The sequence below is a fragment of the Neovison vison genome, chromosome 3, assembly GCF_020171115.1.
Source record: "Neovison vison isolate M4711 chromosome 3, ASM_NN_V1, whole genome shotgun sequence".
In the NCBI taxonomy this organism is placed as follows: Eukaryota; Metazoa; Chordata; class Mammalia; order Carnivora; family Mustelidae; genus Neogale; species Neogale vison.
In genome coordinates this window covers 198,501,264-198,528,599 of record NC_058093.1, presented here as the reverse complement: position 1 = coordinate 198,528,599, position 27,336 = coordinate 198,501,264, and the positions used below count along the sequence as shown (strand labels likewise).

At 59.6% G+C, this 27,336-nt stretch overlaps 1 protein-coding gene across 9 annotated transcripts in view; it reads left to right on the top strand.

Annotated features, from left to right (window-relative positions):
* Window positions 1-27,336, top strand: part of NCOR2 (nuclear receptor corepressor 2) — a 207,698-nt gene that overhangs the window by 107,962 nt on the left and 72,400 nt on the right. For all 9 annotated transcript variants that reach the window (XM_044243522.1, XM_044243527.1, XM_044243526.1 and 6 more), the window contains exons 10-15: window positions 1,205-1,271; window positions 7,474-7,646; window positions 8,529-8,622; window positions 11,275-11,453; window positions 14,819-14,873; window positions 17,085-17,183. In XM_044243522.1, coding sequence (XP_044099457.1) covers window positions 1,205-1,271; window positions 7,474-7,646; window positions 8,529-8,622; window positions 11,275-11,453; window positions 14,819-14,873; window positions 17,085-17,183 — 667 coding nt within the window. The remainder of the gene's footprint in view (window positions 1-1,204; window positions 1,272-7,473; window positions 7,647-8,528; window positions 8,623-11,274; window positions 11,454-14,818; window positions 14,874-17,084; window positions 17,184-27,336) is intronic.

Here is a 27,336-nt window from a genome sequence, read left to right as displayed (position 1 = left end):
TGGGAGGCTCCAGTGAGGGGATGCTGCCCACACTTTTGCTGTGGCCTTTTCCTCCTAATTAAGAGGGACCGTGCTGGGCTGTTAGTGTCCTTGGACTTGAGACCATGTAGTGAGGATGCCGATCTCCTGCTGGAGGTCACTGGGAGTCAGGAGACGCTTGTTCACCGGGAATAGCGGTGTGGTGGCAGACCTAAGGACAGCTGGGCCTGGCAGTGGGGCCTTCCAAGGTGGTGGTGTCTGTCTGCGGGGGCCAGGAGGCTGAAGAGAATGACCGTCCATGGGGTGCCTGTGTCGGTTTTTTTCCAACTATTTTAGCCCCCTTGAGGCGTGTGCAGGGGGAGCTTTGCCTGTCCATCAGGGCCTGGACTCCCACCACCTCCCAAGGTTAGGGTCATAGGTGGCCCTTGGAAGCTCCGAGAGGCTGGTTGGGGTATGGTTTTTTTAGCTTCTTGTGGGGTTTGGATACCACTGAGACCATGAGGAAGTCGGAGCACCCCTCCCCAGAGATGCTGGGTGCCACTGCACCCCTGGGCCGGGTTGAGTAACTCCTGGGTGTCCCTAGGCTTCTGAGGCCTGCCTGACGCCCCCAGGCCCACCCAGGTATCGACTGTAACACTCACTAGTGTGTGGAGGCCGTGGGGAGGGGCTGAGGGAAAGGAGACCTGAGGGGTCCTGCCTCGCTAGCTGCTACCCACCCATGCTGCCCTACTTAAGGGACCTCTGCCTGGCATAGGTCTGAGGAGCCTGGAGGCCATTGTGTGCAGCTTGGTTGGAGCCGGCCTGCAGACACCTGTCTCTGGGTGGCCACTGTGCTCAGGGTCTTGGTTTGTCTGGCCCACGTTCCTGGTCTTAGCCTGTGGATGTTTCTCTGCGGTTGGTTTTCCAGAAGGGCTCCTGGGCACGTGTGGACGGCAGCTTGGGGAGGGCGGGAAGCACCGACACCTTCCCCCTCTGGGAGCCCCTCTTTTGCACACTGTGCTCAGTTAGTCTGGATATGGGTGGGGGCCCCTCAGTGGGGGAGAGGAGGGACACACATTGGCCGTTCATGGCTCCCTCTGGGGAGCTATAGGCATCTCTTAGCTCCTTGAGAGCCAATGCAGGGGTCAGCTTAGGTCTTGCTGTCAGGAAGCAGCTCAGTGAAGGACAGGCTGTCTGAAACCCTGTGTTACTGACCTGCCCCGTGTGCTCTTTTCCTCCCGCTTAGAAACCAGGCGATGCGGAAGAAGCTCATCTTATACTTCAAGAGGAGGAACCACGCTCGGAAACAATGGGTAAGCCATCACTGGAGCCCCCCCGGCCTCTCCCCTGGGCCAGGCTTCCTGGGGAGTCCAGGCCGTCCGGGCCGATTCAGGCCGTGCCCACGGGACCTCCTGGCCTGCAGCTGTCTCTGCTGCGTGTCCAGGCCGCGAAGAAAGGCCAGGGTCAGCAGGGCAAATGGGAAGGGGTAGCAGCTGCTTCTGAGAGGCCAGGGCTCGGGGCTCAGCTGCCCCAGGATGCCCGGGGCCTGGAATTCTGCCGCTCCTTTTCCAGCCTGGAAAGGGAGAGAGAGCGGAATGTTGGCCTGGGAGGCTGGTTGCTTGTCAGAGTACCCGTGGGCTTTCCAGGCCAGAAGAGAGAGGTTTGTTGCAAGAGGCAAGGCTGGGGTGGGCTATGTGCTGGCAGCGGCTGTGGGAGCTCCCTCAAGAGATGAGGTTTCCTCGCATCCAGGGAGGCCCCTCGCTGGCTCCAGCGGCAGCGGCTGGGTCATGAGGCCGGGGTACGACTCCTGCGTCAGGCCATGTGCTCTGGGCTCTCATCTGGGAAACGGGCCCAAGATGGAGAGAGAGTGTGTGAGGGAACACGTGCAGCTGGGGGTCAGGGTGGCTGATTCACTGGGAGGCTGGGGAGGGCCCAGCGAGGGAGGGGAAGTCATTCATTAGACTCCGCCGTGAGGGAAGGGCTGGCTCAGATGAGCTGACGCAGTACAGGAATTTGTAGCTGGAAAGGTCCTTCAGGTGGAATTCAGGAGTGGTTTGATCCTGTTTTACCTTCCTTTCTAGGCAGTTTTTTTTTGAACTCTGTATGTCAGCACATTGACAGGCCGGTTTCTCTGTGGGACCTGAATTCCTACGGCAGATCTGAGTCTCCTAGAGCCAGAGGGAGGGCTGTCCGTCCTCGGACCACCTCCCCAAAGTTCTGATTGGACCATTTGAAGGCCTGGTCCCTCTGAACCCACCCTGCTCTGGCCCCAGGCCTCACTTGGGTCCCAGAAGAGAGGAGACACTTCTGGCACAGACACTGGGTGACTGGGAAGCTGGCGGGTGGTACTTGGACACCAGAGGTCCATGGGGTGAGAAGTGGTGGGCTTCTTGCCTTTCCTTTCTCAACTTCCTCAGACTCCTGGATTGACTGGATGGTGACCAGAGGTGGAGTGGATGAGGATCTTGAAAGCAGGCATCACATCTTACTCATTGAGCTCAATATACAGCCAGGATCTGCTGTGAGCCTGGTACAGTGGCTGAGCAGAGGAGACACAGTGAGCAGTGCTCTGTGGAGGGACACCCTGCATGTCCTGGGTGGTGAACTCAGTACAGAAGTGGGAATGACAAGGAAGGACCAGCTGTGTGGAAATCTGGAGTACCAGGCAGAGGGCACAGCAAGTGCAAAAGCCCTGTAGTTGGAACTAGCTTGGGTAGGACAGCATAGACTGTAGTAGGCAAGTCTGGGGTGCCATGCCTGAGTTGGGGGTCGCAGTTAACGTGAATGGGATGGGAGCCAGATCACAATCACTTTAGACACACTTGCCTCCAACCGGGATGGAGCATTCAGCTTTTATTTCAAATGCTGTGGGACTCTTAATTTATTAAGTGTGTTCTCAGTAAACAATATGAGGTCCTTGTTATGAGAATATTCAGTCCAACAGGAAATTTAAGAGAATATAGTAAACACCTATATTCCCACTGTGTCGAATCGGTCACAGCTAATACTTCTCTGCTGAGGGTGTGTGCGTGTGCGTGTGTGTGCGTGTGTGTGTGTGTGTTCCTGTGCAAGTATGAACATTGCTGTCGTCGAACTGGTAGGAAGTAGGTGCAGGCACTCGGACCCTTCTCCCTGATGGCCCTGCACCCATCTCCTGAGAGGGCAGGAAGTGCTGTCATCGCCACACCGAGGAGCGAGCAGCCGTTCCCTGCGATCTTCCAGCCTTGGCCACATTCATGTCCCCCGTGGCCCTGTCTGGGGATGAGGTTCATTTTGGGCAGGAGGAAGAAACTCTAAGGTGCACTTTAGAAGGATCCGTGTAGTCACTTAGGGGTCCCTTGAGAGGGTGGAGGGAATGTGGGCTTATTTAAAGATAGAGGAACCGCAGACTAATAAGAAATTCGGGGTATCTCTGAGGCCAGGCTGAGCCCATCTTAAGAGAGGTGCTTCGCGAAGCTGTAGTGGGAGGGCATTTGGAATGATCTCCTTCTTGTTCTTTTGTAATGAGCCCAGAGCCCCTGATGCATTATTTTCAGTAAGGATGGGGAGGGTCTTGGTCCAAATGCCGCCCCCCGACCTCAGATCTGTATGGCCTCCCCCTACCGTGTGCCAGGCCCCACTCAAACTGGGGATCCCATGCCTTAGAGGTTCCAGGGACCACAGGTCAGCTGTCCACACTGCCCGCCCTCCTGCTTTGCCAAGGGAGCCAAGGCTTTGCCCCCAAAGGGACACGAACATGAACCTCCTGGGTTACCCTGCCCTTCCCTGGGAAGCTGAGCCCAGCCCCCTGGGAAGCCAGACTTGGGGGTGAGGGGGGAGGTAAGGCTGTGCTGGGAGACAGGGGCTCAGGTTCACGGCCTGCGGAGTGTGATCTGGGGAGGGCTGTTTCACCCCTGGCCTTGCTTCTCCTCTTCGAAATGGGGCTGGGGGCAGGGAGTTTGAGATACGTGCTTGCTGCGGGAGGGTTGAGAGCAATGCATGGTGAAGGGGGTGCGTGTGACAGCCGTGGGGGACTTGCAGGGAGAGTCAGCCAGGGGGGAAGGCCCAGCACAGAGGATGGGGTCCGTGTTTCCTGAGCCAAGCCGCTGAAGACAACAGAAATGAATTCTCTGATGGCTCCTGAGGTCCAAAGTCAAGGTGTGGGCAAGAGTGCTCCCACCAGAGGCTGTAGGGTAGATCTCAGCTGCCTCTCCCAGTCCCTGGGGCCCCGGCATCCCTGTGCCATGGCTGTGTCACTCTGGTGTCAGCCTCTGTGTGCACAGGGCCGTCTTCCCATCTCTGCCCTCACGTGGCACGTGACTGCATAGCTCAGAGCTCCTCCTAATCCAGGACAACCTCATCTTGGGCGCTTGGTCAAATAAGGTCCAATAATCTACGGATTGGGGGTCACCCTTCAGCCCACCGCCGTGGGCACTGGCTTGTTCTCAACATAGTCCGTCTTTCCGCGTTCCCGGGCTTGTCCCCACCTGCCCTGTCATTTACACGCTTTCAGAGCCCGCAGAAGATTTGCTCACTCTCTGCCATCCCCCGCACCCCCCGAGTTTCCCTGCTTTCCGTGCTGGGGCTTTTCCCAGACCCGCCCCAGCATCCTGACTTGCTTCTGCAGCCTGAGCGCTGGGTAGGCCGGGGGCGGGCAGAGTTGCCGCCTGTCACCGTCCTCCCTCATGAACACGCGGCAGGGGAGGCCGGGAGCCCCGGGGCTCAGGATGGCCCATGCGGGGAGCTTTCTGCAGGTTCTGCGAGCCCTGTCCGGCGGAGGCCTGCATGGTTGCTGCTGGCGGTCGTGCCCGCCCTGCGGGTCAGGAGGTGACCGCAGAGGCCGTCTCCCCTGGCCAGCTGGCTCCTGCTGCCCTTCTCTGACACCAGCCTCCTTACCCCCATCCCTTGGTCTGAGACCGCCTTCCCCAGTGTTGAGGGAGCCCCGTCTCCCCTCACCTCCCACGCCGCGCCCAGCAGGGCAGGAGGGTTCCAAATCTCGGCCTTGCTGGGCATCTGGGGCAGGTCATTCGACTTCAGCCCTCGGGTCCCTCCTCTGTTCGGTGAGGGATTTCCACCCACCTCACGGGGTCACTGAGGGAGAGGCAGCACATGGCATGCTCGGGGTGACACCGGGCATGCAGTGGGCCCGCGGTCACTATGGGATGGAAAGAGAACAGCCGTGTGTGTCGGACTCAGAATGGCTCACAAAGTCACAGCAACGAAAGCAGCGTGCTGGTGGTTTAAGGACCAACCGGGAGCCCTGTGGGACAGACGGGAGGAGCCCGGAATAAGCCCTCACACCTGTGGCCGGGGTCTTTCACGAGAGGCCTGATCTGAATCCACTCAGAGAGAAAGCCTGGTCTCCTGAGCAAACGGCGCTGGGATGGCAGGTCCCCACATGCCCAGAGTGCGCCTGGACCTCCACCTCCCGGAGCTGACGCAGACGCCAGCTCAGTCAGTCAAAGGCCTGAATGCAAGAACTGAAACCATAGCATTGCTCGGGAGAGACACAGCAGTGACGCTTCGTGACCTTGGGTTCAGCCGTGGACTCCCGGGTATGACACCCAACAGTGCCAGCCGCAAGGGGCAAGCAGCTGCATCAGACGTCGTCAGTCCCTGCCGGCCGCGGCTGCCAGGATCCTGGCCCCCGCTCCTGCACCAAGTGATGCGCGGCAGGGGGCTGACCTGCCGGGCTCTGAGTCCCACCTGGATGACAGGGGTGGTATTCGTGGCCCGGGCGGGGTCTGGGTGGGTCTGCCCGCAGGAAGCACTCCGCTTCGTGCCTGGTGTGGGGCTCAGGAACGTTCAGCCAGTGTCGGGGGCGGGGACGGGGCTGGTGAGGGTGATCCCTGGCTGCGGGCACCAAGAGGTAAGGACGTCATCAGTTCCAAAGGTGGACCGCACAGAGGCCCTGCTCCTTGCCCTCTGCAGACGCTTGCTCCCAGCACCCACACATGGGCTTAGCTCTGCCCTCGTGTCTCGAGGGTGAGCGTGGGGGGGGGGATTTGCTTCCTCCCCTGGTCAGTGGGTCCACGTCAGGGAAGCCCTGCTGAGTGGTCCTGCTCCCTGGGGAAGGCTTTGTCCTCCAACGAGATGTCCCCAGGTGCCCAGTGCAGTAGACACGGGTCCTGTGTCTTCTCCAGCAACTTATTTTTCTTTGCTGGTTTTGTGAACTTTTGTCCCCATCCTCGCCTCTGACACATTTTCTTGCTCTTGTCCATCAGACTGCAACCCCTCCGGCAGGGGCTGTGTGGGGGTAGGATGGGTCCCGTGCTGTGATGGTGACAGCTTGGCTGTCCCTTGTCCCTGTCCCTGTGCCCAGTGGGGAGCTGTCTACACCACAGAGCTGTGAACTGTGTGGCTCTTGTCTGCTACTGGAACTGCGTCCCGATCTCTAGCAGGTTCTTAGAGCAGCCCACATACATGTGGAGCCCCGGAGAGCTGGGGGTCAAGTTCTGCTCCCTGTCAAAGCTGGCCTGACCTCCCCTTAGGGATGGCTGCCCTGCTGGGTTTGCTGAAGACCAAGGTCATAGGTTGCCTTAGTCAGGCTGAAATGCAGGATGGGGAGGGGTGTCTGATCACGAGGACGAGAGAGGGGTTTTCTGATTGTGCTGAAGCATCGGGAGGGCATTCAAGCGAGACTCCCAGACCGTGCCATCTGTCCCGCACAGCTGTTAGAGACGGGAGATTGGGGTCTTATGGGCGGCTTTTTGCTCCCCACCTGCTCAAGGTCCAGGTCACCTTGGAGATGTGGAAGCCAGGCAGCTACGTTCCCGGCTGGGTGGGGGGAAAACAGCAGGTGGCACTGTGGTTAGACGTAGAGGGAGACTTCCTTGTCCAGGAGAGGTGGCAGAGGCTCCTCGGGACTTAACCTAGACTCTCTGCGTCTGGGAGCATGGCGGAGCCTGAGGCCAGGGAGTGAGGAAGCTTTCAGGAAGGGGATGCTTTCTATGGGGCTGTCGCCAAGCTGACAGACACCCCAGAGCCTTGCCGTCTAACATAACTTCCTTCCATGGTGGAAATGCTCTGTGTGTGTGTGTGTGTGCTGTCCACTCTGGATGGTCGCCCTTCCCGCACGTAGCTGTGGTGCCCAAGAAAATGTGTCTGGCGGTACCGCCCTTCCCGCACGTAGCTGTGGTGCCCAAGAAAATGTGTCTGGCGGTACCAGGGTCTGGATTTTAAATGTTGCTGGATGTTAATGGGATTTGGACTTGGTTGTGCGGCTGGTGGTTCTTGCCCCGGATGAGACATTTCTAGAGCGAGGCCTGGCACGTGGCCCATCTCCCAGGGAACGAGGCAGCCAGGCCCTTGAGGAAGCCTGCGGGTTTTCTTGGGACCCGGGTCCGCCCAGGTCTCTGTGTCACCGCGTGTGTCACCGCGTGTGTCACCGCGTGTGACGGCATCGGCACCTGCCTGTGTGACCTCGTGTGCGTCTGTCCAGAGCGGGCTGGGAGCGCGGCTTGGGGAGCACGGGGCCTGGCGTCCGGGTGGGGGAATGACCCGCTGATCGATGCTCCCTGTGCCGTGCTCCCCCAGGAACAGAAGTTCTGCCAGCGCTATGACCAGCTCATGGAGGCCTGGGAGAGGAAGGTGGAGCGCATCGAGAGCAATCCCCGGCGGCGGGCCAAGGAGAGCAAGGTGCGCGAGTACTACGAGAAGCAGTTCCCCGAGATCCGCAAGCAGCGGGAGCTGCAGGAGCGCATGCAGAGGTGAGCCGGGGGCCGGGGCCTGACCTCTGCCCCCCCCACCCCGCCCACCACTGCCGCCCCGAGGGCCCGAGACCGCAGAAGAGCCATGGCTGCCGGGACACGGAGAGCGCAGCCGGGTCTCCCGCCGGCTACCCGGGGCCGCGTGAGGTCCTCGCGTGACTCGCTCGGGGCCTGCATGGCCTTCATGCTCCTTTGAAACTCAGACCTGTTTCGGTGGAGCGAGCTCTCTTTCCCACCCGCCACGGGAGCTCCGTTCGGTGACACGGCCCGTGTGGTCCCTGAAGGCCGCCGGAGATCCTGGGTGTGGGTCGGAGGCGAGAGGGCCTCCTGCTGGCTTGGAAGCCACATCGGGGCGCTGGTCTCCCGTGGCGGTCTCGGAGGCTGTGTGAGACCCGGGGTAGGTGTGCCCGGTGCACAGTAGGCGCCTGGGGATGCGTAGCTGCGGTTGTGCTGCTGTGTGGATAGGGCGCCGGCCGACGAGCAGTGATGCTGGCGCTTCCATTCTTCCCTGGACGCTCTCACTGAGTGCCCCCTCCCAACCCTGGCAGCCGGGAGGGGGGCATATGGCCCCCCTGTTACAGGGAGGAAACTGAGGCACAGGTCCTGAAGAGGTGGGGCTGAGCTTTGGGGGGCATCTTAGGAGAGAAGACGGGATGGAGCCCCTGCCCCTTCCAGGGTCAGGCCGGGGGCTCGGCGCTGTCCCCTGGACCCCACAGCCTGGGGCGGTCCCTGTGGGTATGAGAGGCCTGGCCCCTTTACACCTTCCTCCCTGCCGCCTACACTCTGCTTATGGGGAAGTTGTGGGTTTGGTCTGTGCTGTGGTGCCTGCTGGAGTCCCGGCTGCCAAGGGGCCGGTCCTGAGTGTGTCCCTTTGGTCTCCAGCAGGGTGGGCCAGCGGGGCAGCGGGCTCTCCATGTCGGCCGCCCGCAGCGAGCACGAGGTGTCTGAGATCATCGATGGCCTCTCGGAGCAGGAGGTAAGAGCACGGCCTTGACTCTGGCCTCGGCTTCACTGCCCTCTGTCCACCACCCGCGGGAACGTCCTGGCAGGAAGTAGAATTTACCCCCGATGGTTGAAATCAAGGGGCTCATCCCTGAAGTGTGGGCAGAACCAGCACAGGCTATTGAGGCCCGGGGGCAGTAGCTGTCACCTGTCTCCAAGCCTAAAGGACCAGCAGAGAAAGGGGTGTTGCCTGGCAGTGGCCATCTGGCAGGACACGGCCCTGGGGGCGATCACAGGCTCGGCTACAGCCTGGTGCCTCAGTAGGGAGGAAACCGGGAGTGGACTGGCTGCTCTCGGCCCCTCCCATTGTGGCCTCCCTTTGGCTGAGCCCAGCCAGAGGCCAGAGGCAGGGGTGCCTGAGACCTGCTTTCTAGGTCAGCTCCTCAGTGCCCAGACTGGGGGCAGATGGACGGTTCCCCGCACACCAATTGTCCACCAGGCTGGCGGCCTTCTGGCAGGACCCGTGGCCCTTAGCGCGAATGCACTCTCTTTGTTCCCTCGGGCCCCTCTGGGACGCCTGGACGGCCAGAACACAGCCGGGGTGACCCTGGTGGTGGTCTGGGGGCCCAGAGACAATCAGGAAGCAGAGGGGGCATTTGCCCAGAGAACTCTGGGTGCCAGCCTGGTCCGTCCTGGGTCTTGAAGGTTAAGCATTTGACCTGCTTGACCTGCTTGTTCCGGACATGAGGGAGTCTCATCAAGGGAGGGGAGTGCAGTCTTCTTCCCTGGGGACGTGGATCCCGTGGTGCAGCGGCTATTGGCAGCACATGGCTGTTTAAACTGAAATTAACTAAAAGGAGAGAAAACCAAGACTGCGGCTCCCAGGTCACACTAGGCACAGTATGCCACGTGTGTTTGGCTGGTTTGCGGCTGCCACATGGAGTGGGGCGGGCAGGGGACCCCTGCCTTACTGGAGCCAGGCTCCAGCTGCTGATTCTCCCACTGGACAGACCTCCGAGTCCGGGGCGGGGCGTCCTCCTCCTCATTCCAGGCCCTGCCCCTAGACGTTCCGAGTTAGCTGGTCCAGGACGGAGCCTAGCACTCTGCCTTTTTACCAAGTTACCCACATGATTTTGATGCAGATGGTTCAGACTGTCTGGCCATGAAAAGAGATCTTCTTTTGAAAAATTCACATGGTACGTCCCTCTTCTGAGCACCATCTAGTCCCCAGAAAGCAGAACTCCGACCTCGCCTGTGGTCATACCTGCCGGTTTGCTCCGGCTTCTATCCCACGGGTGCTGTGGCTGCGTGCCCGTCCCACAGGGGTGTGGGCACCGGTTCAGTTTGCCTTGGAAGCCAGAGAGGGGCGGGTGGGCAAGTGGCATCTCCGCTGACTCAGGGTCCCCAGGCCCCAGCCATCATGCCAGAGGCCCACTTCCCCAGGTCCCGGCCGCACGAGCAGGTGGTCACCGGCCTCCCGGGACTGTTGAGGGGTGGCAGTTGGGTGAGGTGGTGGGGAAAGGGTATTTATATAGAACAAAGACCTCCCCTGACTAGAGGTTCCCCGGGACGGTAGAAGGAGGGGGCTGGGTGGAGGTGCAGCCCTAACCCTGCAGGGAGCTTTTAGCAGGCACGGTGTGTGCCCAGGAAGACAGACCTCAAGAGGGCAGAGCGGGGGTTCCTGCCAGGGGAGAGCTCTGCCCGTTCCCAGGCCCGTGGTCTGCCGTCCGTTCACATAGGGGGCAGCCGAGGACAATGGGAGAGGTGTTGGTGTTGGAGGCTGTGCCAAGTGCTGGGAGGGTCAGGCCTCCGGCGGCTGGGCAGCAGCGGGCGGGGGGTGCGGGCTAGAGTGGGGGAGAGGGGTGGGGAGGAGATCCCTCTGGGAGCTGGGGCGCAGGGCTGCGTGCTCCTGCTGGGAAGCCCCAAAGCTGAAGGAGGGGTTGGCTGTGGGAGGCTGGGTGGCGGCTCCTTTGAACTAGCTGACCTTGGCCGTGCTGGGCCCTCGCCTGCCTCCTCAGATGGGTAATTAATCGCCGGTAATGGGCTGGCTGCAGAGATTTGGGGAAATGAGCCCAGATGAGCAGTGGCTCAGAGCTTCTTAATAGCCATCCCGATGCATTAGGAGCGAGTGCGGCGGACTTCTGCAGTGCACGGGGCCAGGCAGGCTGGGTCCCAAGTGGGCGCGCTTGAAGGAGCGGTTGCCAGGGCCGGGGAGGGCGGCGCGGAGGGAACGGGCCGGCGGTCTCCCCGGCTCCTCTCCCTGCCCCGCGTGCCCTAAGAGCCTGGATGGCCAGGCCCATCTCCCGAGCTGGTTTGGCCCAGCCGGCTGAACATCTTTCCTGTCATGTTTTACGGCACTTCCATTTCCAAGGGGAAGATGCATTGCCCCCTTCTCCCTGCAGATAAGGCCACTGCCGCTCTCTGCATTTAATTTACAGCCCCGTCCTCCATAAACCTGTCTGGGGCTGCCTTTAAATTCTCCCTCCCCCTGGCACTGGGCTCTTAGTATTTCCAACCCGTCCTCCACTTTCCCTCTGGCTCGGTATCTTCCCACTCTTGCTCGGAGCGCCCACGCCCTTGCCTGGGCCCCCAGCACTGGCGGGAGCCCTCCCCACCCCTGCCCCATCCCCAGGCTGCCCCAGCGAGCCCTCTGATTTGGGCCGTCCGCCCACTGCCCTCCCCACAGAACCTGGAAAAGCAGATGCGCCAGCTGGCTGTGATCCCGCCAATGCTGTACGACGCGGACCAGCAGCGCATCAAGTTCATCAACATGAACGGGCTCATGGACGACCCCATGAAGGTGTACAAAGACCGCCAGGTCATGAACATGTGGAGTGAGCAGGAGAAGGAGACCTTCCGGGAGAAGTGAGTCCTCTGGTTCTGGGGGCGCAGGCCACCCCAGCCCTCTCTGCTCTCTCCTGTCCCGGGAAGCCCTTCCTGCTCTGGAGGCCGGAAGTCCAAGGTCAAGGTGTGGGCAGGCTTGGTTCCTTCTGGTGGCTCTGAGGGAGCGTCTGCCCCGCGCCTCTCCCCCAGCCCCTGGGGGCTCCCAGCAGCCTTGGCTTGTAGCTGCATCGTTCCTTCCCTTCCTCCGTCTTCACATGGTCTCCTCTGTGTGTCTCTCTGGGGCTTCTTTTTCCATCAAGGCCCGGCCCCAGCCGTACTGGACAGAGGGCCCACCCTACTCCCCTGTGAGTGCCTCTTAACTAATCACATCCTCAAAGAGTTCATTTCCAAATAGGGTCACATTCAAGGTCTGGGTGGACGTAAACTTCAGGGGACAGTGTTCGACCCAGTACAAAGCGTGAGGGCAGCCTTATGTGAAACGGGGCTGTGTGTAGCGGGGGAACAGGGCCGGGGGATCTCGGGAGGCTGGGCCAGAGGGCAGGGACATGTGGCTGGCGGATAGCTCTTGGTTCTCATTTTACTCTGAAAGTGGCAGTTTTTTGAGCACATTCTCCATCCCAAACACTGCAGATGTTTTTTTGGGTTTCGTGTGTTTGTCCCTCTTATCCCTGGTAACAGCATTGCCGGGCCATCCCCATTGCACAGGTGAGGAAGCAGAAGCTCAGAGAGGTGAAGACACTTCATGAAAGCCACACAGCTTACAGATGTGGAGGCAGGATTCAGACTCACCCATCGTCAGGGCCAGGGCTCAGCTGCAGGGGAGAGGCTTGTTGGGAAGGGAGATGGAGCCAGGGAGCAGGGGGGGGTCTGAGAACAGAGGCAGGAATCGAGTGCTAAGACATGAGGCTTGGGGCTTCCGAAAGACCGGAGTCTTGGGGAGATGATTGAGGAGCTGTTGGATGGATAAAACCCCATCCCCTCAACCCAACTGAGAAGTTGTATCCCAGGGACCCACGCACATGCCAGGTGCAGGCCCCCGTGAGGCGGGAGGGCTGGGGAAGCTGAGGCGTGAGCGGGGCGTCAATGCTTGGCCAGAAGGATGTGCTGGAAACAGACTCTGCCTGCTTAGCTGCTGGACCTCTGCCTCGGCCTCCGGAGAAGGCCTCGTGGCCGGGGGACGAGACCCCTATTCTCCAGCAACCTGCTGTGGGTTCAGAGTGCCTAATGGGCCTCGGGGATGGGGGTGATTCTGGGTCATGGGCAGCACCGGCTGACCTTGCTGCACAGACACCAGGAGGTGGCCGTGCAGGGGGAACAATCCATGAGGGCCTGGGCAGGAGAGGGGTGTGTGTGTGTGTGTGTGTGTGTGTGTGTGTGTTTGTTTAAGACTTTGTTTATTTACTTGAAAGAGAGCATGAGCAGGAAGGCAGTTGCTGAACCAACTGAGCCACCCAGGCGCCCCAAGAGTTCTGTTTTTACAAAAGCTTTCGAGTGTGGACATTTGAAGCCATCTGTAGAAGTAGAGGCCTGGAGTGCCCACCGCAGAGTGAGCAGTTTCCGGGAATAGCACTGTGGGGAGCGGGCCCCCGGGGTGTGGGGGGCTGACTCCTCAGAGACAGGGATCCTGGTTCCTTGCGGGCTCATCTCAGGGTCGCCGCAGTCACAGGTGTGATTGTTCTGCCATGAGTCAAGTCCCGCGGGTAAGCCGGGCTACAGTTTGAGTGAAGGATTGCCGTCACAGATGCTAAGAAGTACTGTCGCATTAGGTATCTGCCTCCCCCCTGGTATGTTTATTTATGTTTTCTTTTTTTAAAAAAAAAAAACAAAAAACAAGGCGTTACTGGTGTGTATTCTGTGTTTCCGCCTTTCTGGAGAGTTCGTGTTTGCTCTTCTCACCTAATGATTTCATTGTTAATTCAAAAGGGGTAGGGGTGGGGCAGGCTGGACTGATGTCTTCTGAGGCTCAGCTTCATGCCCCGAATCTTTCCAGGAGAGCCTTCCTGGCCAAGGCCTCATTTTCCACAGAATTGATGGCACTCAGGCCTCTGGAAATCATGTGCCAGTGGCATAGAGCCCCACCGCTCACTGGCTTTGTCACCTCCAGTAGCCACTTCTCCTTTCCGAGGCTCAGTTTTTTCATCTGTAAAATGGGTATGGCCACAGTGCCTCCCTTGTTTAGCCACTGAGAGGTGTCCAGTGGGTAGGAAATTCTCAGTAAGCGTTGGCAGAAGATACAGGACTGGGTTGGAGGGTGGTGGAAGGGGTGAGCTAGAGGGTTTCCAGGTCGGAAACTTGGTCTCCTGGGATCCCTTCTCTCCTTGGGGAAACCCCAAGGAAGGGATCTAGAGGGGGAAGGAAATGTCACTAGGGCAGGGAGAGGGAGAGGAAGGGAACTCTGTCTGGAAAAGCAGGGCGTTAGGCTGGCTCCAGCTTTGCAAGCTGCCCGAGGCAGGATCCCAGGCGGGGAACCCTGCCACTCCGAGTCTCGGCTTCCTCCTGGAAGAGAGAAGAGGCCCTTCCGGATTCTCCGGTGTCTGGTTGGGGAGCAGGGGAGGGGCCCATTGGCCTCCTGCCCAGCCATCTGGAGGGCCGGGCGGAGAGCACCGGGCGCTGGCCCAGGCTCCCTCGGGGGACACGGGGCCCCCACCTCACCAGCAGCTCCTTCTCTTCCCGGAGGAGGCTGCGGGGCGGTGGCGCGTCGTGGGGACCGTCAGGCCGCGGCTGGGCCCGGGCCAAGGACTCCACCCAGCATCCCTGGGGCCTCCGCGGCCGTGACCCACATCTCCGCCCCCACTGCCTGCCTGCTCCCGTGGCCCTGACATTTCAGCCTTGCCGAGCCTTTCCCAGTAATTCTGCCGGCTTCGGAGGAAGCCAGCTGGTGGGGCGCCAGCTCCCCGCACCCCCTCCGGCCCAAGTCCTTTCTTGCCGCCTCCTCGCGGGCACTCGGAGCCCTTGCTCCCACCTCTCCCAGGGAGGCCTGCAGCTTGCCGCCCGACCCATGGCCCGGCTGTGGGGGCCCGCGTGGGCCGGGCGAGGCCCAGCTTCCCAGACCCGGCCGGAGATAGAAACAAAAGCAGATTTTAAAAGGGGGGGGACCCCCACCAAAGAGCCGCGTGCAATGTCCTCATTTTTCCTGGAAGCCGCCTCCAGCAGGACAAACAAATATATTTTCAAAGGCGCTAAAACCAGTGACTCACTCCAAGGAACGCCCTCTCTTACCCTCGGCCCGCCCGCCCTTCCCACACCCCCCTGGGCTTAATTGCTCCGAGTGGGGCGGCGCCCGCCTGGCCGGGCCGCGGAGATGGCAGGCGCCCGGGTGCTCGGCGCCCGCCCAGCTGGGAAGCCCCCCGCGGCCGGGCCTCACGCCCGCCCTTCTGCTCCCACAGGTTCATGCAGCACCCCAAGAACTTCGGTCTGATCGCATCATTCCTGGAGAGGAAGGTGAGTCGCTGCCCCCAAGCCGGGCCACCAGCCCAGCCGCCCCCGCCCGCCCTGCGCCTCTCTCCGGGGTCCACTCCAGCGGGTGCCCACTTGCCCTGGGGCAAAGGACCCTCCCTCCCTGCCCACAGAGCTTGGTCCTTGCTCCGGCTGTCCGCCCTTGCCCCCCTCGGTCGGTCTGTCCTCCTGCTCCTTCCTTTGAGAAGCAGCGGCAGGCCCCGCCTCTGCTGGCCGAGGGGGTGGAGCCCCGGGCTGGGAAACCCCAGGAGAGCTGTGTTCCCCGGCTTCCCCGGAGCCCGCTGCTCGGACCGTCTGTCACAAGGCCAGGGAGAGGGAGAGCAAGGGAACTCTGTCTGGAAAAGCCGGGCGTCAGGCTGGCTTCTGATGCCCCGGATGCCAGCCGGGCGTGTGCTCATTAAGTCCTCATCCCACTCGGACAAACCTTCCTGTAGAACGGCTACTCGAACCCTACCTTGCCCACAAAGACAGTGCAAGGCAGTGCCCCTTTTCGCACCACCCCCACCTGGCAGGGAGGCACAGAGTGTTCCTAGAGAACGGCAAAGACCTCCTTCGTGCCCTTTGTCGGGCCAAGCGGTGCCTGGAGTTGGGGAAGCCGGGCCGGGTCCGGATGAGACCCTGTGTGCTGGCATCGGCCCCGGGAACCCTGGTGTTGTAGGGCGGAGCAGGAAGGGCTCCAGCAAAGGTCTCCTTCTGGGGCCACTGCCCTGAATTACCACACTCCCTGAATCAGGTTTGTTGTGTGTGTGTGGGGGCGGGGGGCATCTGCCTGCCCAGGCCCAGCTGCTGGAGGCCTCATGCTTCTTAGCTGAGGGAGGGACGTCCGAAGAGAGCCAGGCGGTTATTTTAACGTTGAACAGTTGTCCCTCGAGTCTGCCCTTAATGAGCAGAGAACCACGGAAGGAGGAAGATGGGGCAGCGTAGGGAAACAGATCTCTCTGGGCCTGGAAATCCAGCGTGGGGAAGCTGGCCCGGTAGAGAGCTTTTCCTCTGACTTCGTGATGGCTTTGTGCGGGGGGGGGGCGTGGACAGTGCGGGGGGTCGTGGACAGCCCAGGAGGCTCTGGGTCAGGGCTCCCCGGGGATGGAGGCAAGGGTTTTCCAAAGCTGCTTGATGAGCAGCATTGCTTGGGAACCGGGAAACAGAGTCCCTGCCCTAGAGAGTGAACTTGACAGTGTGCTCTGGCTAAGAGGCAGCTCAGGATAGGACGTCAATGGGGCTCCCAGAACGGTCTGAAACCAGGATTGCCAGTGGTGCCCCATACCTTTGGGGACAGGCGTGTTCTGAGTGAAGCGGGGGGGCAGGCTGGGCTTGGTGGGCCGGCTGCCTAGGGTCAGCCCTGCGTCCAACATGGAAGGCGCTCCCCTGAATTGTTCAAGGAGACGTTGGACACGCACATTGCTCAATTTGCAAATAATGGCGTCCGATAAGACCAGGATTTTCTCAACTGCTGTGTGGGCCTCGTGTACGTGGGAAGTGGCCTCTGTTCACATGCATTCTGGAGGTGGCAGAGGCCACGAGGTTCGAGGCCCAGCCGGCCTCTGCACCCAGCAGTCTCGACGGAGCCGCCCTCGGAGGCGAGCCGTCACCTGGAGGTGGCCCGTGGCCGCGGGTGGCAGGCACCACCGTGTTGCGTCTGTTTGCTTTGAGGATGGCCTCTTACTGGTCCTGTTCGGGCAAGGAGGAGATGGGGTTCCAGCAGGGCCAGTCGCTAACTCAGCAAGTGGCACCAGGGTTCACACCCAGATGGGTGTGGGAAAGATCAAGGCCGAGAAAATCATCAACGTCCCAAGAGATGCAGAGTCGCTTGGGGATGTTATTGTCCGGTTGGGTCACAAAGCTTGGAAGAGGTTACTCGGGGCCCCAGGCATTTGGGAAGAAGGATCTGGGCTGAGAGAAAGAAGGCCCAAGGCCTAGATCGGGGCCGACTTTGAGTGTGCCCAGCCAGGAGCTGGAGCACTGGGCGGGGGAGGGCAGGGGACCCTCTAGGGTGTCCCGAGTGCTCTGTTTTCATGACTGCTCTGTGAGGTGTGTGCTTCAGCATCCCCATTACCCAGGTGGGAAGGTGTGGTGACTTGGCCAAGGTCGTCACGCTCTCCGTGGAGGAGGCAGGGTTTGAACCCAGATCTCCAGCTCCAGGGCTCCTGCTCTGACCGCCCACACCGGACACGGCGTTCTTCTCTCTCTGGCCTGCAGACTGTGGCCGAGTGTGTCCTCTATTACTACCTGACCAAGAAGAATGAGAACTACAAGAGCCTGGTGAGGAGGAGCTACCGGCGCCGCGGCAAGAGCCAGGTGAGAGATGGGACAGGGTGGCTGGCTCTCGGGGCCCGTCCCCCGCGTGCCTCGCGGCCCTTTACAGCATGGGCGGTGACCATCTGTGAGTGTGGTTTTGCGGCAGGCTCCCGTGGCTTGGGCTCCTCCGTGGTGGCTGGGAGACTCTCTCAGGGGGTGATCAGGCTACCCTGGCAGCAGAGGGGAGTACTAGCAGAAAGACCACTTCCATTCTCAGCCTGGAAAGTTCTAGAACTCCGGCTCGGTGAATCATGATCTTTGTAGTAAAAGGTCCCCAGTGCAAGGAGTGCGTTCTTTGCGTGACTTGGGCTGGTTAACAAGTTTAATGTTTAAAAGATATCTGTAGTCTGTTTATGTTGTTTTTATGCATATTTGAAAACAAAAAAGCCAGCGCAGTAGCCTGCAGTCTGTCAGCCATCACTGTTTAGGAGGAAACGGAGGGATGAGAGCTTGGCAAGCTTTGGCTCCTAGGCCAGGTCCGGCCCACCCTTTCTTTTGTGAATAAAGTTTTATTGACACACGGCCATGTCCATTCATTGTCATATTACTGGGGCAGCTTTTCTGTTAGAGCAGCAGCAGAGTGGGTAGTCAGGACCGAAACTGCAAAGCCTGAGCTATGTACTCTCTGGTCTTTTCCAGAAAATGCCCACCTCTGAGTTAAAGAAACAAGGAGACGGTTTTAAACGTTGTTCGGCAAATAATGGTAGAGATGCTGGGGTCTGTAGCACACAGGTGAAAGGGGGCTCCTGGGCTGTCGATCAGTGCTTAGGAGACAGAGAGAGGGCATGGATTCACTTCGCTTCCGGGCTGTTGAAAATCAGCTCAGGACAGGTGCTGGGAGCACGTGACTCCTGGAGGAGGTGGGCTTGCGCTGTCCCAGGAGGGATTTGGGCTGGACGGACAGACGGCTTTGGGCCCTCCCCGGTGGGTGCTGCCTGGAGCTGGCGGAGATGTGTCCTTTCTGGGGCCTTTGGCCTGGGGCACTCAGGGGAAGGGGATGAGGGCCAGGAGTGGTGGGACCTCAGATCAGAGGGTCCTGAGGTTTTCTCCCTGACATTGGCGTCTTCCCTTCCCCGGCCTGGCCAGGGCAGGGTCCTGAGGCCTCGAGCTCAGCCAGCCCCAGTGGGGTCCTGGTGCCCACTCTGAAACAGTGGCTGTTTACACTTTGCAACGGAGTCCCACAGGTGGGTTCTTAACCGGCATCCTTTTTCTCTTCTTTTGCCTTCTGGGAATTATGCCTCCCCACTGTGGACCCCCTTTCCCCTTGGCTAAGCCGCATGTAATTAGGGGAGCAAATTTGTTGAGAGGGGAATTAGAAAGCTCTCACTGCCATCAGGCATAAATGACTGGGACTGAGTGTTAGTTCTCACTGGCTGGGTTGTGGAAGGGTGGCTGTGTCTGGTTTGTGGGTAGGGTTTTCCTTGAGCATTGTGTGGCCATGGTTGACCAGCCCATCTAACAGAGGTGTAAGAGCGAGTCTTAGTGGCTTGAAGGTATTTAATCCCAAAGACCTAGCTGTGTGGTGTTTTAGAAATTGAAGTGCGGTCAGGAATTGTCTAGACTGAGTGGCACCAACTCAAATTCCAGGTAGGGAGCATAAATATGCTGAGGAAAAAAATAAAAATAAATAAATAAATAAATAAATAAATACTCTGAGGTAGGAGAGGCAGAAGGGAGTGGTGGGGACTGTGGCATAATCGAGGGGGAGCTCGAGGTCTTTAGGTTTATTTCAAAGCCATCGGTCAAGATCTCTTGAGCACCTACTATGTCCCAGTTCTCCGGCTAGTCGCCTTAGTGTATGGGTCCTCACTCATCCCCCTCCCTTTGTGGGGTCACTGTGGGTGGGCTTAGGAGGCCCCTCCAGGGGGCTGGACTAGGGGCTCTGGAGGAGACAGGTTCTGACTCAGACAGGGAGAGCAATGTTTGCACGGAGGGAGATGAGGGCTTGTGTATGTTGAGGTCATTTAAGGAGGGAGGTATCCCCGGATAAGAACTGGGGGTGGTTGGGGGCGTCCGTGTCCTGCATCTTTGGTCTTGGCTGCCATGCCTTTCATTCTGTGGTGTTAATTCTCTTTATCGGGCACTTGAGTGCTAGGCTCAGGGAGCTCCTTGCCGGTTTTATAGACCAGTGTACATGGGTGTTTCCAAGACCACATGCTGGCGGTCTGAGAGTCTCCGTAACATAGGGTCCCTCAAAAATGAGGATAAGGAGCAGATCCTCGCTGGACAAGAACAGAAGCAAGGATGTCCCAGGCAGAGGGAACAGCAGGTACAAAGACCCTGCAGCATGAGAGAGCACAGCGCCCTCAGCGTCTTTGGAACAGGGGTTTAAAAACCTTTCAGCGTCTTAAATGAATGAAGGATTAGAGAAAAACCACAGGATGCCTTTTCTCCTGCTCATGTTTGATGAGTGGCTAGCGGTGTTTCTCTGATTTATGGAAGATAGAAGTCCAAATGCGAGGGTACATAGTGGCTCACACTTGACCTCAGCTTCCGTGAGAGGCAGCAGGGAGTGGTGAGGCCTGTAGCCGACTTAGCTCGTGCCCCGGGTCCGCCCCTGCTGACATTGGGCCAAGTGGCCTCATCCTGCCGGAGCTGATTTTTGAGGACGAGCTGGAAATCGGGACTTAGGCGGAATTGCCCGAGTTTTCAAATTTAGATTACGTGAAAAACGAAAACAAAACACTGATTGTATATGCCAAAGAACTCCGGCTTGCCTCTCCCTTTTTATTTTAAATTAAGTTTTTAATTATAATGCCCATGTGTTGGGGCGCCTGGGTGGCTCAGTCGTTAAGCGTCTGCCTTCCGCTCTGGTCATCATCCCAGAGTCCTGGGATCGAGCCCCACATCAGGTCCATGTGCAGTGGGGAGTCTGCTTCTCGCTCTCCCTCTGCCTCTGCTTGTGTTCCCTCTCTCGCTGTGTCTCTCTCTGCGTCAAATAAATAAAATCTTAAAAAAAATAATGCCAGCCTAGTGAGCACGCTAGTTTCAGGTGTGCGGAACAGTGACTCAGCAGGTCTGTGCGCCGCTCAGGGCTCCCCATGACAAGTGTGCTCAGACTCAGACTTGGTTTCCATCTGCCCTTGGTCCCCAGTGTAAGACCTCAGGATCCGAGAATGGTAAGGCTTCGGTGGTGGAGGTAAAGAAGGGATTGTGTGTGACTTGGGGCAGAGGCCAGACCGGGCAGGGCCGGCACTGGGGAGCCCTGGGATATTGTATAGCAGAGGAGAAACGTCTGTTTCCTCTTTTTGCCTGCCATGCCTTGGATTAGCTGTAGTGTCTGCCCTGCTTTTCCCGTGAGGTTGTGCCCTCTGCTCAGGCCTCAGGCTGGGCCTCCCAGGATGGAGAAGGGATGCCTCTGTGTTCTGCGTCTTGCAGAAAGACAGAAGGCAGCGTGGCAGGAGGCCCCTGTCTCTTGGGAGCTGGGACATGGCCCAGTGGCCCTCCCCTCCCTCTCATCAGCTGGGGCTGCTGCCGGGGACGGAGATGCACACACGGCCTGGAGGGACTTCCATGCCAGGCGGACCCACCACCCTCACCCCTGCCCACTGGCCTCTTCATAAATACGGAAGAAACGGGTCAACCCTGGGACTCTGGGGCTGTAAGTCCTTTCTCTGCCCTGTGACAGTGAAATACATGTCGGGCGCAGGTCCCTTGGCCTCACTCGTGAATCTGTGATGCAAATTACTGGGGGGCCCTGAGCGTCCTCATCGCTCCTGGGAGGCCAGCGAGACAGGGGAGCCCTGTCCGAGTTGCCAAGCATTGGCCTTGCGGCGTGATTGGACAGGGATGCTGCTGGCCGTTTGCTCAGGATTTGTGTGAAGGGTGGGGTGCGTTTTCCCTCAAAGCTTTATTGGGGAGGTGTCCTGCCATCATCCCTGCCGTACAGGGGCTGGGAGGTGACAACCTGTTCTTAGTGGCACGTAGGATTCAAGCCTAGCACGGTCTGCTGTTGGAGCGTGGGGGATCCCTGGTGCTCCCATTTGCCACCTTTCAGCCGTATGGCTTTTGGAAGCTGTCTGTCTTTGACCTTGTGGGCCCTGGGCTCTTCTGTCTGTGTAGGCTCTGCCGCGTCAGGGAGCAGACGGACCTTGCTGTGGGTGGGACGTGCCCCACTGAGCCCCCATCTGCATCACAGACCCTGACCCCATCTGGGTCTCCATCTCTACTCAATGGGAACCTATTCCTGGCCCCACGTGCGCCTGGCTTCTGCGAGGCCAGCAGCTGGAAAACTCTTTCTGTCTCTTTCAGTTCTCTGCCGCTCTCGGGACCATGAGCGTCTCTGGAGACACAGACGGCTGTGTCTCCCTGTCTCTGGCTGTCTTGCAGTCTCTCTTAGCTCCCCTAGCCCCATGCATGTCCCCTTCCTCTTCCAGGAGGCCCATGGCCAAGGAGGCTGTAGTGCCCATCTGTGGTTCCTGTGGCTTGGGGCCACACTGTGGCTAAGGATGGCCATGAGGGGCTTCCCAGCTGCTCCCTTGACGGGGAGCAGGGGCCTGCAGGGGCCCCTTGACGGGCTCTCCCCACCAGGTGTCAGAGGCCCAGGATCGTGTGTTCACCTGAGGGCTTTTACAGACTGACTCCTGCACGTCAAGACTCAAGTTCTGGCCTCGGAGCCAGATCAGACCGGGTCTTTCGGGACACGAGAGGGAGGGCCTCAGCCGAGCAAGGCTGTCTTGACACCTCCCAGACTGTGCCGGGAAGAACCGTGAGGGGGTGCAGGGGTGCTTCAAGGTGTTGGTGAGCGGGCTCGATGGCCCTTCTCTTGGCTGGGTGGTCCCACCTGCCCCCCTTGTAGAAGGCGCCTTTTCTGAGTTGGCCGACCGACTCCTTGCCCAGGCCTGGAGATGGGGGATGGCCCTGATGTCTTCTCCTCAGCCTTCCTGTCTCAGTGGGATCGAAGGGGGTCCCAGGCTCACATCCCCACATCTGGGAAGGAGAGGAACCCATGGTGCTGATGGCTCCCCAGAACGGAGGGGACACCGCCTCCTGCTCCAGACGGGCTGCAGTCCGTGTCCTCAGGCTGTCCCCTGCTGGGGTCCCAGACTGAGTCACAGGCCAGAGACACAGCTGGCATCAGGCTGGGGGTCTCCCAGCTTCACCGGAGGGCTTGTCAAAAATCAGACTGCCGGGATGCGCCCCTCCGTGGGGCCCGAGAGCCACCAGCAGTACTGGCTGCTGGTCTGGGCCACTCAGAACTTCAGCCTGGGGAATGTTTACTGGGGAGGCCCCCCAGGAAGGGAGGGGGAGGGAGCAGGTTGGCAGATGGGGAAGTTGAGGCTTGGTGCAGGTTCACGGGCCTGCCTAGACCTACCACAGTTGGGGGTGGGGCGCAGGAGGAAGAGATGACCCTGAAGGGGAGATGAGCTGAAATGGCCTTTCTGAGGTGTCCTGAGGTGGGCAGAGAGGGCCAGGTCTCAGCCCACAGGCTGGGGATGACCGGGGACACTTGCGGCCATGAGGGCAGCAAGCGCCTTCTAGAAGGGACCTGGCCAGTCCCTACGGGGGACACATCCTGTGCATTCTCGCATTTGCTAACTACACGTCCAGGTGGTCATGACCTCCTTGAATGCTTAACCACAGCGTGTGAAGCAATACGTCAGTGCGTCTGTTTAGGTGACTCCCTGTTTGGTCACACCCTCATCACGGGCCCTGTACCAACCATTTGTTCCTCGGGTTATGGTCACGTTGGAAAGCTTGGCTGGTTACAAAAGTGGAATGTAAGCTTCCTTGATGAAAAGCATCTGCCATTGGGTGTCTCTAGGCTCAGACCCTGAGACCCGCTGTGCTGCCCTGAGGGCAGGGAGGCCCGCCCGGCATCTGCGGCGTGGGCGCTCAGCCCTGGCCATCGGGGCACCAGGGTCATCTTGCTGTTTAACAGAGGGTGCCATCCACCTCTGGAAACGTCTCCATATTTGGACGGAGGGAGATGTGGGCCAAGCCAGAGACTTCTGGAATGCCAACCCCTTCCCACCCACCCCTGCTGGACCCTGCACACCTGAGCTCTGGCAGGTGGGATCCAAGTCTGCAGATCCTGGACCCTGGCCCGGGAGACCTTCCCCTGAGCGGCAGGCGCGCTCGTGGGCTGGGCCCAAGGCTGAGCATCCTCTCCACGAGGTGAATCACCGGCTGAGGCGGGGGACCGTCCAGCGGTTTACAGTTCATGATTCATGGACCGGGGCCCCATTATCCCGGCTAGTTGCAGAACCAGAGCCCAGGAATGCTGTGGTCGCTAGTCGGCCTAACTCTGCCGGCCGTCGGGGAGCAGAGTGGGAGGCGGATTTGGGCCAGGCAGCAGGGCCCATCCCCGCTGTGGCTGGGACCAAGGGGCCACTGCGGCCCTCCAGGCGATGGAGGGGGTATCCCGCGGAGGGGGCGTGTTCCTGGGAGTGAGTGCTCCCCCACCCCGGGGCAGCTGGGCCCCAGCCCACTGGCCTGTCCCTGGGACGTCTGGGGGGGACCCGACTTCCCCTCCTGCCCTCTGGCCTGCGTGTCCTTGTGCTCTGTGGCTCTTTGCTGTGGCCCAGTCCGGCTCCCACCGCCGACCAGAGACGTCCACCTCAGCCTCCTATGTTCTCTAGGTTGATCTCCCTGTCTTGTCCACTTCCCTCCCTCTTCCTCCCTGCGGAGGCCTGCCCCGCAGCCTCCCTCTCTGCCCTTCCTCTCCTGATCCTTCTTCCCGTCCCTCTGCGCCTCCTCTCTCTGCTTCTTGCCAAGGGGCAGGTGACCTTGTTCCGGTTGCCGAGGCACCACCAGAGGCTCCCGTGCCTGGGGCAGTGCTCACGGGGGACAGCGTGACCCGGAAGGCTATGCCGGGGTGGGTTCAGCCCGCTGCGGTCCATGCGGGGCGGGCAGCGGCTGTGTAGTCAGTGCTGGGGTCCAGGACTGGGTGGATGAAATCTCTTGAGGGCTCCCCCCGGTGCAGTCTGGCAGGGACGTGGGACAGGCCAGAAACGGCCACACTGACTCCGGGTGGGGCTACGTCTCTCCTGGCCCACTGGGTAAGCATGAGTGTGCGTGTCCCGAACGGCTGCCCAGAGCCCAGATGGGCCTCCAGCCTGGGGCTCTGTGCGGCTTCCCTGGGCAGCCCAGGCCTGTAGGAGGTGGCGTTTCTGCGCTGTTGGGGACAAGCAGGGCTGGGCCATACTGTCCAGATCTAGCGCTTCAGTGAGCAGATGTCCCTGATTCCTGCCCAGGAGGCGAGAGACTGTGGGAGGCCCCTCCGGGCCTGCGCACCCCCCCGCCCCAGACACATTTCAGAGACCACTGTTCTCAGGAGGGTGGGTGGTCTTCTTCCCAGGAGAGGCCATACCCCAGGGAGCGAGCAAGCTGGGCTGCTGTCTTGGGAGAAGACAAACGTGGCCTTCTCATGGGCCATGATGTGGGGGGCAGGGGAGACCTGGCTCTCTGCCAGCCCTGTCCGAGGCAAACCACATCAAAGGCATAGAAGAACATGGAAAATGTGAGCCTAGCCCAGAAAATGTGAGCATGGAGCATTTGGATCCTGGGGGGTGTGGTGAGAGGTGGGGGGCTGACAGACCCCACATCCTGGGCTGCCAGGAGTCAGGAAATAGTTACCAGAAGAGCAGCAATTGTGTGGGTCTGTGCTACTGTGGGCCACGGCAGGAGGGTTCCCCTTGGTCTTGACTGCTCAAGGAGCATCCCGGGTGGGTGGTGGCCATGTTGGAGACCTTTGTGTCATGACTTCACATTGATCATCCCCATTCTAGATGATTGCACAGTGAACAAGACAAGTGAGGTCCCGGAGCGGACACATCCATGTTGGAGGTGGACAGTGCCCAAGTGAGTTAGCATGATTGTCGGAGGCGGTCGTGAGGGCTGCAGAGTGTTGGGAGGCAGCTGATGTGAGGGATGGCAGCTTTTAGGGAGCTGACCTCGAAGGCTCCTCTGAGAAGGGGGTCATCTGGGCTCAAACTTGAGTGATAAGAAAGAACCAGCCAGGCAGAGTCAGAGGGAGAATCCCACGGAGCAAGTGCAAAGACGCTGAGGTAGGAGTAAACATGGCATCTTCCCGGAGGCAGAGGGGAGCGGCCCCAAGGGAAGTGGCTGAAGTGATCAAGGGCGTGCAGGGACTAGATCACATGGCCTCGTGGTCTGTCAGACCCCTGGTCTTCTTCCCAGGGGCAGGACAGGATCCAATCGACAATTTAAAACAGAGCTTTGGCTGCCACAACCACATATTTCCCTGCAGGCAGAATAGACGTCATGGGTGTGTGTGTGTGTGTGTGTGTGTGTGTCTGTGTGTGTGTGTGTCTGTGTGTGAAATGCTACTCGGGTTTTTTTTTGGCACATCTGTTTGCAGGGGCGTGCTGGGGAGTGTTCAGCACCCAGCCTTGTGGGGGCGAAGCCCCGATTTGTAGCACGTAACAGTTGCCGTGGTATAAATACTCCCATTGCGCCCCATCTAAGCCACCGACATGACGTCACCGAAGGTGGAACTGGGAGGGGGCGTGCCCTTTGGTGGAGCTGGGAGGGGGCGTGCCCAACGCAGTAGACTTCCGCTGTGCCGATGCCGTTGACGTCAGTAACCTCGAGAGCGTAGATAACAGATCTGTGTAGTCTAATAATTGGGAAGTGCTGCATTTTGAGTACTTCTTACCCTTGTTTTTATCCCAGGTTCTTTAACTGTAAAGTTATGTAGTTTAGGTTTTGCGTTTTGTTTTTAATTAACATTTAATTTATTATTTGTTTCAGGGATACAGGACTATGAGTAGTTTAGTTTTTGATAACGGCTGTGTTTAACAGCTTAACTGCAAAATCCTTGAAAGCTGAGGTCTGCTCTGGCGAGTGGATCCGAGCCAGCTCCTCCACACCTCTGTCTGGACTCAGGGGGCGTCCGCTGTCTGTGTTTCCCCAGGAGGGACAGATGGGCTGGAGGAGGCGCATAGGGCACCAAGGGTCAGGTGCAGGCCGCCAGGACCAGAAGACACTGTTGTGTCTTGCCTCTGACCCCTGACCAGACTCTAGTTCTCCCACCTGCCTCGGGCTCCTGGGCCCTGTCGTTCCCACTGCCGAGAGACGGCAGGTGTCGGTCGTGAGGACAGAGCCCCTCTTGGGGTTTGCTTCCGGGGTGGGGGGTGCATGGTCTGTACTCAGTGACGGGTGCGTGAGTGGCTGAAATGGCCATGTCGTCGGTGCTGCGGGCTGCGAGGAAGCTCTCACGGCACGTTTCTGAGGACCTGTCATCTGAGGGTTAAATCCCGTCAGCTCTCACGCTTTCCTTCCGGAATCGACAGCCACGCCTCCCCGGAGCTGCCTAGTTGCCCTTCAACACGGGGCAGAAGACAACAGGGGGCAGAAGACGTCATGCCCTGCCCCACCCCCCCACCCCCAACTACTGACGGGAGCCTTCGGTGGCTGTGCACTGCCACCAGGACACCTCTGTGTGTCAGAGTGTGAGGGTTACAGATGGCCAGGCTCTGCAGCCACGTCCAGGATGTCGCGCGGTAGGGACATTGCTCGTGTTCATGTCGCCGTGCCTTTGCCCAGGCAGGTCCCCTCCCTGCAGTGTCCCCTCTCATCCTTGTCAACCGAAAGCCTTTGGGGACTCTGCTCAGAGGCCTCTTTTCCCGTCCCCGTGGGTCAGGCAGAACTGCCACGACATCTGTCGTGTGCTCTGCCTTTCAAAGTGTCCCCAGCACGAGCCTCCTTCTGCCCTGGCGGAGTTCCTTGTCTCTGTCATTTGGGGAAGGTTGGTGATCGCATTTTTGGTGGCGTGGTGTCCGCCTTGTGGGCTCAGAGCACGCGTGTGGAGGGAACGTGCAGGTGGTGGCACAGTTGGGTTGAATGAGGGAGCCCGTGACCTCCCAGGCCGGGGTCGCAGGCACAACACCTGTCCCTAGGATCTTGCTGGGAAATGCTGTGCAGTCTGGGGCCAGCCCCTCGGCGTCTCCGTGTCCCTGTGTCGTGTGTTATGGAGCAGAGGTCGTTCCCGGGCTGCTGGGAGGATTCGGTTAACTCACGGGTAGAATGAAGAGAAGCCTTCATCTGGATTTGTTGTTTTTATTCGTGAGGTTTTCCGTGCAGCCCTGATCTGGGGCTCAGCACCGCACAGGCTCTGTGGCCTCCTGCCTGTCCTGCACTCAGCTCCGGAAGCAGGGGTCCCTCGGGGATCGGAACTGATGGCTCTGGC